We start from the raw sequence: 14,695 nt of genomic DNA on the forward strand, positions 1-14,695 counted from the left end.
CTCTCTCTCTCTCTCTCTCTCTCTCTCTCTCTCTCTCTCTCTCTCTTTCCACATGTACGCATTCACGCACGCATGCACACACGCACACATACATACACAGTTCAAATAAAGTTAGCCCACAGGGGTTATATGCTCCTCATAAAAGCTGTAGAATATCTTTTTTTTTTTTTTTTTTTTTTTTTTTTTTTAAACAACCAGACAAGGGATACCTCCCTTGGAGTTTTTGATCCTGGTGGGGGTGAGGTGTCCAAGAGAGTCTCAAAACAGTATAAGCTATTGCTATTGCCGTTGCCATGGGACCCCCAGAACTTGAAGGTAAGACCCTGTTGTTGAAGGCTTCTGTCCGACTTCTGTAATACTTGAGTTGGTACTGGCTTAGAGGTCTTCTCCCTGTGATTAGCTTTGTTAAGTACCACAAGGTGCTGTACAAGCTGTCAAGGAAGAAGAGTAATCAACAACCCTTCTGAGTTGTAAATCCTGTGAAACACAGTGATTGGCCCAGCAAAATATCCCTACTGGTACAATAGTGACACTTAAGTGTTGGGAACAACCCACAGCTCACTAATTGGAGTTAAGTCTCTCTCAGTAGGAAGGAATTTATTCCTGGTCTGTACACCAGGCCAAGAACCTGTGCCTAGAAGGAACAATGACCCTAAAGTACACCCAGTTGCTGCCATTTTTATAAATTAATATAGCTTCCAACTATATTTGGAATATTTATCCTTATACCCACAGATAAATGCAATTCTTTATCAGAGAAGCTTCTTTTAAAAAAGAATTTTTTTTATGTCTATTTGAGTGGTTGCCTGCACGTATGCATGTGTCCTACATACCTGCTTGGTGCATGTGGAAGCCAGAAAGGACATTAGCTCCCCTGGAACTAGAGTTGCAGATGGTTTTAAGCCACCATGTGAGTACTGGGAAATAATCCCAGGTCCTCTGCAAGAACGTCCAGTGTTTGCAACAGCTAAGTGATCTCTCCAGCCCCAAGAAACTTCTTTCTGCAACAGATGGAGGTTACACAGAGATGCACACTGGTCTGACTGTAGAAGATGAATGGTCACGGAGTGCCCAGTTCCAGTTACTACAACTGTAATACAATCCTACACTTAAGGCTTGAGAACATTACAGAAGAGAGGTCAGTATTGCAGAAATCAAAGGACCAAGAAGACTGACTGGTACAAGATAATGTTTTTTACACAGGACAGGGATGCTGCCCACCCTAACTCTAAACAGAACAGGTACCTGTGCACAGGTACACACCACCAGCTAATTTAAATGCCAGAGTAAATGGAAATTTTAAGGAAGTCCCAACCCTAAATGGAGAGCTGTAGATAGTCAATGGCCATTGAAGGAGGAAGTTTTCTCTTGGGACAAGTTCTCTGAAAGTTTTCTAAATCCTAAATGGTTACCCCTGAGCAGATGTACATACAGGTAGCACTAATGGAACCATGTTTGTGCATGTGTGGGGTATATGTGTATGCATGCATGTACTTATAAATAAAAAAGTCATGAATTTAGGATGGGGATACAACACAGGGAGAGTTAGAAGAGGGAGGGGACAAAATGATGTAAGTGTAATGTATTTATGTATGAAATTCTCAAAAGATTAAAAAAGTGTTGTAAGGAAGAGTTCATTGAATTACATCCGTGTCTTTTTATTGCTTTTCGAGTAGATGATTGGTTGGTTTATTTGTTGAGACCAGGTCTTCCTATGTAGCCTTGGCTAGCCTGGAACTCCGTATTGAGACCAGGATTACCTGGAATTCATAGACAAGTACCTGCCTCTCCCTCCTGAATATATCACCATGCACAGCTTCTTTACTTTATTAATGATCTTGAGCAAATAAGACTTGTATGCTTTTTGTGTATGCCATTGATGTTGCTAAGTTCTGTCAGTAGGATATGATGCTATACTGAGCTACTGCTACCCTTACTGTCCTCAGAGACACCTCAAGTTAAAAGGCTCAGCATTACTGATATGGGTGCGGTTTTGAATAACCTTTCAGCTATAATAGGAAGAGTCAGATACATACATGTTTTCTAAAACCCTTGTTAAGCTAGTAACCTACATGAAATAATTTTCCTATAAGAATATTGGAGATGAATCGAGAGCATTAAAGTTTATATAGTGAGCTTTTGCATCAATGTGCATATATTTTTATCTCATCCTTGTCTAATGGTGACCACTGCAACAAACTTAAAAATACTTGCTTTTTATTTCCATAATATCCTCAACTATTTTACACTATTACCTCTAATAGCAGAATCCACCATACCAATTCTTTAGACTTCATCATAACACTTTGACACACTACTAGCATTTTTTTTTTTTTTTTTTTTTTTTTTTTTGGAAACAGTCGATTTTCAGTTAGGTTTATCAAGGCAAACATAACTACTTATATTGGGGATCCTTGCTTATTACTGTGAACTTAATTTAGCCCTTGTTATATCCACATAACTTAGAATAATAGTTGTCTCTATTTTAAGCTCAGGGAAGTAAGATACAAGCATTTTAACTTTTCAGGTCTCACAGGTATAGGAGTTGGATGGCACAGCTCCAGAGTCCTGCATGGTTTAGGGCTTGACCTGCCTAGGGTGAAAAGGAATGAAGAAAGTACAGACATGTACAGAAAAGGTGGGATTCCCTGTCCACTTTGCTGGAATCTCAGTTTTTTTTTAGAGGATTGAGTTTGTTAACCTTAGTTGGATGACTCTGTAGGGACTCACAGGCACAGTCATCTTTGAGGACTTGAGGGCAAAGCTGAAGTTGACACTTTCCTGTTCACACTGGTTTTAGCTAACACATTCTATAGTTCCTGGAGTCAGTACTAGACCCCAAAAGATTCCACCATCGCCTTCCTGTGCCAGGAAGGCCTTGCCTTTCCTGTGTGTCTGATGTGTCTGGGTCCTTGCATGGCTATACCCCTCACAGTAGGACACATTTACTTAGGACTTCATTTGCTTCCTACAAAAATCTGCCACATGCTATCACTAATTATAATAAAATAGCAGATAGTGCTCAAAGTCATTTGAAAATATTTCATTACAATGGCAAAAAGAATATTGTTTAGTCAGTATTGACAGGAATAGAGTTGTATTTCAACATGTTAGACTTTGTTTCATAAACAGTAAAAGACTATTAAGCAGAGGAGAAAAAAGTGGTTTGTTTTTCAATTCATTTTAGCAGCAGTATGTGAGGGGTGTTTATTGCAAGGTATTGGTGACAAGGAGACCCACTAGGAGGACAGAAATAGTTTTAGGTTGTTACCCTTAGCAATAACAGTAGGAGAAAAGGGATGAAACTATCAGAGCTTCCCAGGAGATGAGCAGGAAGAAGAAAACCTAGTGTTACCCTCAAGTTTCTGTTAAAATAAAGCCATGGGAAATACAGCAGGTAGAGTGTGTATTGAAGGGAGAACTGATTTGATTTTCATATTATAGACCTAGAGCCCAGAAGGAAAATCTGCAGAGGTGCAGAACCCTACACTTCTATGAGTATAAGTAAGGTCATCTTGAGAGCTGATGTAGAATAACAAAAGCTGGCCAGGAACCATCCTCCAGGAAAGCAACACCTGAAAGAAAAGAACACAAGCCATTAAGTACTTAAAAGACATGATCAGAAGATTGAAATCTAGGATTAGATGTTAAGGAGAAGCAGGGATTGGTCAGTAATATTAATTAGATTTTTCAGTAAGAACATAATCTTAGTGACTGTTCCCAGTATAATCTCAGGAGAGTGGTCTGGGGAAAAAATGATTGTGGTTGGTTGAAGTATGATTTTTGAAGCTGTTTTTGTTTGGTAGACTGGATCCTCAGGTAATCATTCTCTTCTAAAACAAGGTTTTCCACAAAATGATTTTATTGGCATTATGTGCTCATGAGGAGATTAATTTTATATGGAATGGAGATACCTTTAGACCTACATAGTGCAGTCCAACCATGTTTCACTCCAACTTAATTATGGAAATGTTTGTACATTTTCATAAAATATATGAAAAACAAGGCGTGAACTAATAAGATAGTTCCAGCCAGTTTAACCCAAATGAGTAAGTACTGAGGAGACTCAAATCTTACTAATCTGCTTTAAAGAGGCAACCCATATAGAAATAAAAAGATGGCAGACACGAGCTAGGTATGTCCAGATTTTTAAATCTGCATTCTAAGTAGTAGTGAAACTGGACTGTTAGAATCTCTCATGCAGTGTGTGCTGAAAGGGGGATAACATATTAGGGCACTGCTCTTCAAAAATAGCAATTACATAATGCTAAGTGTAGCCTTTTTCTTCCTGGGTACAGAAGAGTATCTTAAAGAAAGATGTGGGCCAAGAGACCTGCAGAAATCTCTCCCCTTTAGAGTCTAGTCTGTCTCTACTTCTTTAGTGATGTTAGCAAGTCTCATGGATTAAATGCCCTTTTATCAGAGACAATGGAATTTATCTCTCAGACTGTATGCTAATCCCAAATTAGTTAAGGCAGTGGTCTCTTGGATTCGGCATTTATGTTCTGATAACTTTGGGGCACCTGCTTATCTCTAGGCCCATTCCATCCATTTTCGGCTCATGCAAACACTTTCAGATTGCATGAATATCTAGGTTCAGTTCTTTGGAGCTTTCTATTACTGGGTTGTGGCCTATGTAAAGATGCCTAACTTAGTTTTTTCAAGTGGTGTACCATATAGTCCAGCAAGCAGTGTGTATGAGTTAGATGAATTCTTTTAAGATATAGTTCATATAATGTTTTATGCCCATCAGTGGCTACCTTGATTCACTCAGTAAAGGCCTAAGACCTGACAGTGTCTTTTAAGGCCCAGGAGAATGTTTTTCCTGTCTCCTCACTACCACTCTGGCCATGTCCCTCTAGTAACTCTAGTATTCTAAGGCAGCTTGAGGATGCCTGTCATGTTCCTTAGGGACTTGGTACTGATTGCTTTCTCTATGAAAAAATGATCTTTTCTCACACACCCTCTCACATTAAATCTTTGTTCAGAAGTGACCTTCTCAGTGCAACTGAGACTGATCACTATTTTGAATTTCAATTCTTAGCTCAGCCAGGTAGCATCTCTCTATACTAAGCCACCCATCTTATTCTGTTCTATTTCTTTCTTCATTTACTACCTTCAGATGTTTTCATCAAACATACTTGCAAGCATATATCATTCATCTCAATCTTACTGATTTATTATGTATTCATTATTTAAAATTTTTAAAGTGGTGTTGAAGTTTAAACAGGAGTGGCCCTCATAGATTTATGTGTTTGGATACTTGGCCATAGGGAGTTGTACTATCAGGAGGTGTGTGGCCTTGTTGGAAGAAATATGCCACTGGGAAGTTTGTGTGGGGGGTAGGGGGTAGTTGATGCTCAAGCTAGACAGTTTCTTCTTACTGCCCATGGGCCAAGATGTAGAATTCTCAGCTCTGTCTCCAGCATTATGTTGTTCTGGATGCTGCCATGTTTCCTGCCATGACAATGATGGACTAAACCTCTGAAACTGTAAACCAATCTTAATTAAATGCTTTCCTTAATAAGAGTTGCTGTGGTCATGGTGTCTCTTCACAGAGATGAAACCTTAAGATAAGAGTGTAAATGCTAAGGCGTGCATATGGACAATTTACAGGAGTCCAGTTGTGTTTGTCCACCATGTGAAAACTGGGGGTTGAATTTAGGCTGTCAAGTGCTAACAGCAACTACCTTTCCCCCATGCCACCTCTTCAAAAGTAAGATTTATCCATTTTCATTTACTAATCTGCCACAAATGCCTAGACAGAATCCAGCATGTGGAGGATGAAGTTACAGAAGATAATACTATCTAATGTTTATAAGCCTCAAAATTAAGTAAATTAAATTGGTTAGATAAAGGATTGTTTTCCTTTTAGGATTTTTTTTTTCACCATACTGGAATTGGACCTAGGGCCTTGTGCATTGTTAGGCTAGCTAAGTGTCTACCATTAATATACTTCTCTAGGAATTGTGAAGATAAGAGTAAAGACAAGAGCTAAGTGTCTACCATTAATATACTTGTCCACTAGGAAACTGTAAAGACAGAAGAAAGACAAGATTTTGAGGAGCAGCAGCATGAGTGGCCCAGCACCACCTGATTGGAGAGTAGGCACAGCAGTGTCCGTCACTGGGCTCTGCTGCTGAGGTGTAAGGAAGTCACTTCAGTGTGCTTAATGGCTGTCAGGATTTTTCTTTCTGTCCATCAGATACTGCCTAACCATTTTAATTAGTAATTGAAAAGAGAATATTATTAGGTCTCTTTCTACTAATTTTGGTAAGATTAGCTGTGAAGCAGGATGTAGTAGTTATAGTTGTAAGAAATCAGTTCAAGATGGGCCTCCAGATGTAGCTTTAAGAATGAAGCAGGGAAAGGAGCAGAGAAATCATGGATCTAGAGTTTGGGCTTTGAAGTTATTGTCTTGACAGCAAGTGTTGGGGCAGATAGAAAAAAAAAACAAAAACAACTTACTGTAAAAATACTCAACACATGAGGGCAAAGTGGCTGCAGTGAGACACCGGAAGTAAGCCCATCCCACAGCCTCAGGGGAAATCAGTCAACAATTACCCTTCTCCTCCGGGGTGTCTGACATCCCTTTATTGAGTCAAATTGACAGGATTGTGCCCTGCCAGGTTTATTTTTTTACCTTCAGGAGAGACACTGGGCCTGAAGCAACCCTGCCTTTCCCTGTGTGCCCTCAACAAGTTATTTAGCTGCTCCGGCCTCAGTTTCTCTGGTAATGATGCCTCTGCTTGCATTAACAAGTAGGGCACTCCAGAAGGTCCCTCTCAACTGTGTCATCATTAGTTTTGAGAGTCAAATGATCTTACTTTCACTTACAGTAACGATCAATTATTGAGTGGTGCCAAACAGTGTATTTCATGCACTGGTTTGTCTAACTTGATTCTCCCATCAGTGCTTTGAGGTTGGTCATTTTAACTTTTCCACAGGAGACAGATTCCAATAATAGTACATTGCCACGCTACTGAGTATCGGAACTCATTAACTTTCAGTATCATCCAGTACCCAAATCCATTTTCCCCACTGTGCTACACATCACAGATCCCAGCTGTTACTTGTATGTTTGTGTGAGGAATTGATAAATTTCCTCTGAATTTATATAACATCTTAAGTAGTTTACATGGCATCATATTTTTCACCCCGTGTTACTGAGTATTTTTCCCTTAACTGCTTTTTGCGATATTTTATAAATTTATTTTATAAATATGTGTTTCTAAATCTATAAATATGAACAAGAATACTATCCACTAAGAATCTTTCCTTAATGCCAAGAGTAAGTTCTATTTTTAGGAAAGTACACTGACAATAAAAACAAGCCTGAAATATATTCCACCTGTAAGGAACGTGTCATTCAGTTGTATTGTTTGGGCAATGTTCTGTGTATACAGACATTGTTAAATATTAAGCATGAAATGCTCACAAGTTATACACTCGTATGAAATTAATTTTACCCCAAACTTTCTATGTGAAAGCCACTAGCAGGCTGGGTTAATTACACAAAAGAGGATGTTTTTCCATCGAATGTGTATCCACCAGGTTTCTTTTGATTAGCGTTTACTTCGGCTCTTAAGGCAGAAAGCGGTAAAGCAGGAAAACGGCTAAGAAGCCTTTAAATCGTTTTGTTTCGGTAGCACCCAAGCTGACGACGCTTTGAGCTGTTTCCTCTCCCGGTCTTTCCCGGTTCAGTGCAGGTCATGTGATATCGGTCACGTGACTCGGTCAAAGGATCTTTTCCTCTTACCAGCTTGGAGGGGAAAAAAAAGCGAAACTGTTCTCCAATTAAAGCTGCTAACGTGTACTACGCCGTTTCCTTGTTGGGTTTTCTTGTTCGCTGACTGCTGCTCCTGTAGAAACAAAATGAGTGGTAAGATTTGCTGTTTCTGAAAATTCGCTTTTGTTATAAAATATAGGAAGCTTTGTAGTAACCTAAAGCCGCGTTGTGTGTTTTTTAATGTCAAATCTGTTCTCTGTAAAAATACTACAAATTATTATGTGGTTATGAAAATTGTAGACTCTGAGCCAGAGTGATTTTAAATTTTACAACATGTCCCATTCTGGCTGGCCTCTTGATTTTATTCGTGTTTTCTCTTTTAAGACGGATCTGAAAATTGGCGTTAGTTTGGAAGCCATTGTGCACGGCAGCATTCAGCAGCCCGTTGCATATTTAATTTTAAATGCTTGGGCAAATCTGTAGTTTTGGGTTGTTCTGAAAGGGGGGGGGGATTTCTTGATATGAATTTCATTAACAAGGAAACAGTAGGTTTGGTTTGTGTTAGGTAAAATGAATTAGGTATAAATTATTGATGATACTTTTAAGAATTGGGGTGGGGAGTTTCACAAATTTAAGGCAAATGACAATAGAATTGTACCCGCTTTTGCAAATTTTTAAAATAAGAAATAGGCCCTTAACTGTAACCACTCTCTGCTGTGGAGTACATGTTGCCTAAAGCTTGTCAGCTCTGAAGAGGCTGTTATGTGACCTGCAGTTGCTCCGGTACAGCTTTCTTGTGCCAGGTGTACATGTATGTACGCCCATAACAGATTTGGCTTCTTTGGACACAGTTTGCTTTGCTGCATACAAATTTAAGATAGTTTGTGGTTAATCTTCTAGAACTTCCTGAGTTACTAAGTATTGTTGGACCTAGGAGGTAATCAAGCATCGTGTTAATAAGTGTGCAGGGGTTTTAGAGTTCTGTTACTATGGACACAGGGCAAGTAAAATGGTGTTGCCAGCATTGTGGTTCTGAGTATCAGTACTGGTGTTTGCTGTTTATGTATTGGGGGTGTGGCAGGTTTGTGGTCAATGTTAAATATATCCCACCAGTATTTATAGCACTGATAAATTGCCTTTTTAAAATCTAACTATGTGACATTTCTACTTTCCAAAAAAAAAAAAAAAAAAAAAAAAAAAAAAGTACTTAAGTAGTCAAAGTGATCACGTCATAAAGAAGTCTTTTGTGAAACTAAATGATGAATTGTTCCGAGATCTATCAAAGAATGAGCGGAGTACAGTGGCACATGCCTGCACTGTGGAGGCTGAGATAGGAGCTGTGGTTGCATCACCTGGAAGTTGCTGCACTAGCAGCCACAGAGAAACAAAACACCAGTTTGTTTTCATTAAAGAACAGTTTCGTTTTTTGAAGATGCCTTTCTGCTTTCTTTCGTTTGCATACTGTCTTCATCAATCCCTGTCTAAAATTAATGACATTAAACTTTGCAGTTGGTGCAGAGGGCCTGAAGTATAAGCTTAGTACATAGTCAGAGCTCAGTGAGTATTAATTTCTTCTACTAAGTAAAAAAAATAAAAATACAATTGTCAATAAAATCTCTGGTTCTCAGTTTACTGGTTTATGTGAATTCATTAATGAATAAAAATGGCCATTAGTGCACAACTGTTCCCCTTTCTCCAGAGAGCAGAAATGTGTTTTGAATGAAGCCTTTCTGTGTAGAGATTTTAAAGAGGCTCTCATAAGTGCTATTTATCAAACTCATAGGTAATATTTACTTAAATTTAGAATTGTGTTCTGCTTTCTGTTGTGTTTTTCAAGGAAATAGAAACAAGGTAGCCTTAATTTCCTTAGAGGCAAGACCTACTGACTCATAGCAGTTACTGACAGTGAGGAGCATTTCAGTGTTCCTGAGAAATGAAACTGTTAGCTTTGTAAGTCCCAGCGGTACCACTTGGGCACTTAAGTTCCCTCTGCCTCATTTTCTGTCTGGAAAATGGTAATGTTAAATATAGTTGCTTGATTAAATGATTATAAAGAGAAAAACGTTAAAAGTGTAGCTCATAGTATTAGTGTTTATGAGTTATGATTAAGATAATACTTAAAGGGGCTGGAGGTGACTCGGGATTTAAAAGCACTTGCTCTTACAGATGACCTGGGTTCAGTTTCTAGCGTCCACATGGTGGTTCACAACCATCCATAACTGCAGTTCCAGGGCATCCAACACTCTCTTCTGACCTGCACAGGCACCAGGCACATGGACAAGCACAAATGAAGGCGAAACACTCTGTAAAATCAATACAGTTTTAAGGAAATAGTCAGAAGACCTTCATTCACTTCGGGGCTGTAGAGCACTTGCTGGCCAGGCCTGAGCACCCCAGCTCCATGCATTTGCCAGGTTTCTTTTGGACAGGAGTGTGGCTAACATTTGTGTAGGTAATACAGTGTACTGAAGTCTGCACTCCGTCTGCTTGCTTTCTAGCAACTTCTTCAGCCCTGCTCTCCCTCCCTGTTCTTTCATCTCTTTCCTCACTTCCTGCTTCTCTCTTGTCTTCTCTTCTTCTTTCTCCCCTTTCTCTTCAGTTCCCCTTATCTGCCATGATTTAGTACTTTTCTAATCAAAGCTCTTAACATTTTCCTTTCTCTTTCTTTACAGCCCCCTATCCACCCTGGTTGCTCTGACCTCCCCTCCCCCACCCCCTAGAAAGGATGGAATGTAGTTTTGCCGGGGCCTGCTTACTTTTCCATCACAATGGCCCTAACCTGTGGTACCATTCACTCCACCTGTGGATTTTCTGCATGTAAAAGAGATCACCACCCCCCTCATTCTCCCCAGAAATTTTTTACCCGATCTGATACGTTAGAAAAGATAATTTCTCATATATATTTCTTTCAAATGATTAAAAACTGGAGCATATGGTATACTGCATTCTAAAGTTACCGGTAGAAAAAAGCCAAATAAGGTATTTTTCTAAAAAGTTATTTAAAGGAAGTGAGGTTTAGTTCTAGAAAGGATAAAACTTCAAGAGTACTTGTTTTATTCTTAGCAAGGTGAAGAGAGAATAAGATCACATTTATAAATGTTATCTGGAAAAATGACACCATAAAAGTGAAAGGCATAGTGCAAGTGAAGTCCCCGTTGCTTAGGATGTTTCTGTGCTCAGGGAAAGCAAAGTTTGCTCAGGGTAAATGCATATGCACATTCTTCCAACTGTTCTACACTGCACAGATTCTTAATCCGTATGGAACCCTTCGAAGACCTTACTGTCCTTGTGTGTGTGTGGGGGGGGGTCGGTCCTTTTTCATTTCTGATTGATTTTTTTTTAAACACAAAGTTCAGTTTGATTTTCCTACTTGCACAATCATTAGAGTCACATGGGGTATTTGCACAGTAAATAATGATTTAAGATTATAAACTGACTAGGTATTTACGTTAGAAAGCCTGTAAATCTTAGGTTTTAGGTCTTACCCATAAGTTTAAGAAATGGAGCTGTACTTAAAGATAATACATACACTTCATAAAGTAAATTACATAAAAACTTATATATACATATTATGTGTAACTTTTTATATTAAAATGTTACATAAAACAAAAACTCAGTAATCTTAATTTCTTTGCATAGTATAAGATTACAGCACTGTTAGCTTAACATTTAGCTCAGGTGAAGTGTCATATTGTTCTCTGCCTTACCTTGCTAAGCACTGATGGATTGTTGCGTCATTTCTGTAACCCATTTAGGTCCTGCTCAGGTTCCAATGATGTCCCCAAATGGTTCCGTGCCTCCTATTTATGTGCCTCCTGGATATGCCCCACAGGTATGCTTTTTGTGTTGTATTTATATGTGTATGTGTAGATAGATAAATAGGGAGATATGTAGGTCAATAGATAATGTTACTCTCCTTGACACTGATTCTGGTGAAAATACGCTGTTAAAGATCTGACTGTTATCCAGAGGAGTAGCTCCTCTAAGTCCATGTCAGATCTTTTACTATATTTTGAAAGGAGGGAAGAATAAATTGGTAATATTCACCACTCAGCTACCTTTGGGCACTAAATTCCAAAAGAAATTTTCGTATTTTGTCTCCTTGAATATGCAAATTGTATAGCTAAATTGCCTGCACATAGCTCTTCAGATGACTGACTTTAAGTAAACCTGGACAGGAATTCCAGCCTTGTTCTATAGAACAGCCTTTGGTGCTGCCAGTAATCATGTGGACACATTGTGGGAAATAGAATTTGCTTCCATCTCTCCTTATTGCCCAGGCTAACCTCAGACCTACCGTCTTCTGCCTTCTGAGAGACTGGATTGCATGTGTCCGATGTTATACCTGCCTCACAAGCCTGAGACTGAGGAAATTCCTGTAATCCACACTGAAGCCCTTCTGTAACCCTGAGGACTGAGGGATGCCATTGCTGTCTACACTATAGCCATTCCCTGTAGCCCTGAGACTGAGATCAGTGCCATCTGTACCATAACCTAACATGAATTGCCAATTTAAAGAATTAAGTATAGCTAGGTTGGATATGCAGGCTAATGAAATTAAATAAGTAGTTTTTCACTACTGAGATTCCTTGTGCTCAGGGCTTGTTGCATCAGATCCCTATTAGGGAATACTTATAGTCTTCTAAACAGCAAGTTTGCATTTAGGTGCTCTTCAGACCATGTCTTACTTCCTCCCTGACTATAGCAGAATCTCCGTAGGCTATTGTGGGTAGATTCTTGTTTAGATTATGAAACATACCTCTGTGACAGCAAAAATTAGTGTGGGGGGATATATGTTGCCTGGAATAGTCAGAAAAGCTGGGTTCTTTATCTCAAACCTTTGCTGGCTGTTGGGTTTTGTGCATATCATCTTTCTTGACTCTGTGTGCCTTCCTTGTAATTCAATGAAGACACAAGATTATATATATATATATCTTTATATCTTAGCCTCTGGTCACTGTCACTACTTACATGCACTGAGCCCTTCATTTACTATAGTTCCCATTCTACATGTAGGTTTAACTCACTTGCTCACTGCTATATCCCAGACCTGTACCTGATCCATGATCTTTAAAATTTAGAAAGCATTGATGTGATTTACTCCAGATTTTGTTGGCATAACGTCTGTTATTTCCTCTGTTCTGGTGCTCTTCCTCTGAACTTCGTTCACTTATACAGAGACCGTCCTCAAGCATGATTGAGTTCAAACATTTACTGAGTATTACCATTGCCAAACTGTGATGAGTGGGACAGTTACAGAGTTGTAGAGGTTTGGGTGGTTGAGATTTTGTTGGTGGTGGTAGTGGTTGGTTTTTTTGGGGGGGGTCTTATTTTGACTTTTCTGTTTTATAGGTTTTCACTGTGTAGCTAGACTGGCCTTGAGTTCACACTACCTAGTGCTGGAATTAGAAGGATGAATCCCTGTGCCAAGCTTATTCTGTCCTCTTACAGTACTTTGTTTTTATAACAACTCTCAAGCTTCTCATTTTACTCAATCATAAATGAAGAAGCAGATTTTTCAACCCTTTAGTCACCTTTATTGGCATAACCGTGTTTATCAGTTTGTTGATTAATTTTCTTTCTTAGGAAGGTAATGTTTACTAGTTCTTATATACAACAGTGTTCTACAGATATGTAGTGGTGTTCACCAGCCATCCTTGAGAATGAAAAGAGGCAAGACTCTACCTCCCTCTAAAGGTTACAGAGTCTCTTTCAGGAAGAACCAAACAAAAAGTATAGTCAGTGGACAGATAAGTCTATTACCAGGAGAGCAAAGGCAGACGTTAGCATCGAGCTGAATTGGGTTTAGTTCCGTGACAGCATAGCAGAGCAGGTCCTGGGGAAGATGTTAAGCTGAGTCTAAAGAAAGGTAGGCATTTGCCTTGCCTTTATTGTGTGAAAACTGGTTCTAGAAACAGGAACTGCCATTGTAGATGACCTTCAATGCCGGTATATCCCATACCTAGGAGCAGCATGGAGGCTCATAGAACCGGAATACAAAGAGTGAGGCCAAAGTTACCCAGTTACTGTATCCTCAATACCAAACAGATAGCATAGTAAACACTTAGAAGTCAATCCATTACCTTTGATTTAGGTTCTAACTCCATAGATAGAGAGAAACTAAGGCTTCTGTTAATTTCCACGAGTTCTTCGGTTCCTTTTAATTAATTTTACATTCTTGTATTCAAACATAGTAGGTTTCCACAAATATTTGTCAAACGAATTGATAAGTTTTAATAGTAATCTTTGTGGAAGGATTGTGAGAAGCTAGTGAGTTTATTACTATTATCTTAATTTTAAGAATTAAGATTGTCTCTAGGAAATTTATTATTTTGAAGTATATTTATGAGATAATCCAAAGATAAAAAATACAGACTTTTGAAACATTGTAATTATACAGTGAGACTATATGCTCAGGTTCTCATTGTCTCCAGTTAACATGCCCCAGTTCAATGACACATAATTTCTAATGCTAGAAAACATTAATACAATCCACATTGTACTCACAGCTAAGCACTTGACACATTGTCCAAAACCTGACAGGAGCATAATGGTAGCACATGAAGAAACCAAGAGTGGAAGGAAAGATCAAGGTACATGTGTGGCCCTAAGAGGATGCAGACTGTCTGGGTTGTCAGGCTTGAAGCAGCACTTATATAGAGCACTAGCTAGTCTCCTATAGCACCTTACACTGTGAGCAACCTCCGTTCTTAGATTTCTAGTATGTTTGCCCTAAGAAGCAGGAAGAAAGCTTCAAGACAGACAGGCTGCTTAGAAAAGATGCATTGAGGTCTGTAGGCCGAGACCATGATATACCTTTCCTATTGATAAGCTCTGGAGCCTGCCCTTTCTCTTGGGTGTAATAATAAGCTGTTAATACTCCTTAAGCAGAAAGGGAAGCTGTAAGAGACTGACACACAACTCAGAGGCAGAAATATTTGCCAAAGAAGTTAAGACACCAAAAGG

At 39.0% G+C, this 14,695-nt stretch overlaps 1 protein-coding gene across 1 annotated transcript in view; it reads left to right on the plus strand.

The window, feature by feature from the left end:
- The window catches only part of FNDC3A (fibronectin type III domain containing 3A), a 140,667-nt gene that overhangs the window by 81,945 nt on the left and 44,027 nt on the right, over nt 1–14,695 (plus strand). Inside the window, exon 4 of the mRNA XM_080926399.1 lies at nt 11,485–11,561. Coding sequence (XP_080782525.1) covers nt 11,485–11,561 — 77 coding nt within the window. The remainder of the gene's footprint in view (nt 1–11,484; nt 11,562–14,695) is intronic.

Source organism: Micromys minutus (assembly GCF_963924665.1).
Source record: "Micromys minutus genome assembly, chromosome: 12".
NCBI classification, from domain to species: domain Eukaryota; kingdom Metazoa; phylum Chordata; class Mammalia; order Rodentia; family Muridae; genus Micromys; species Micromys minutus.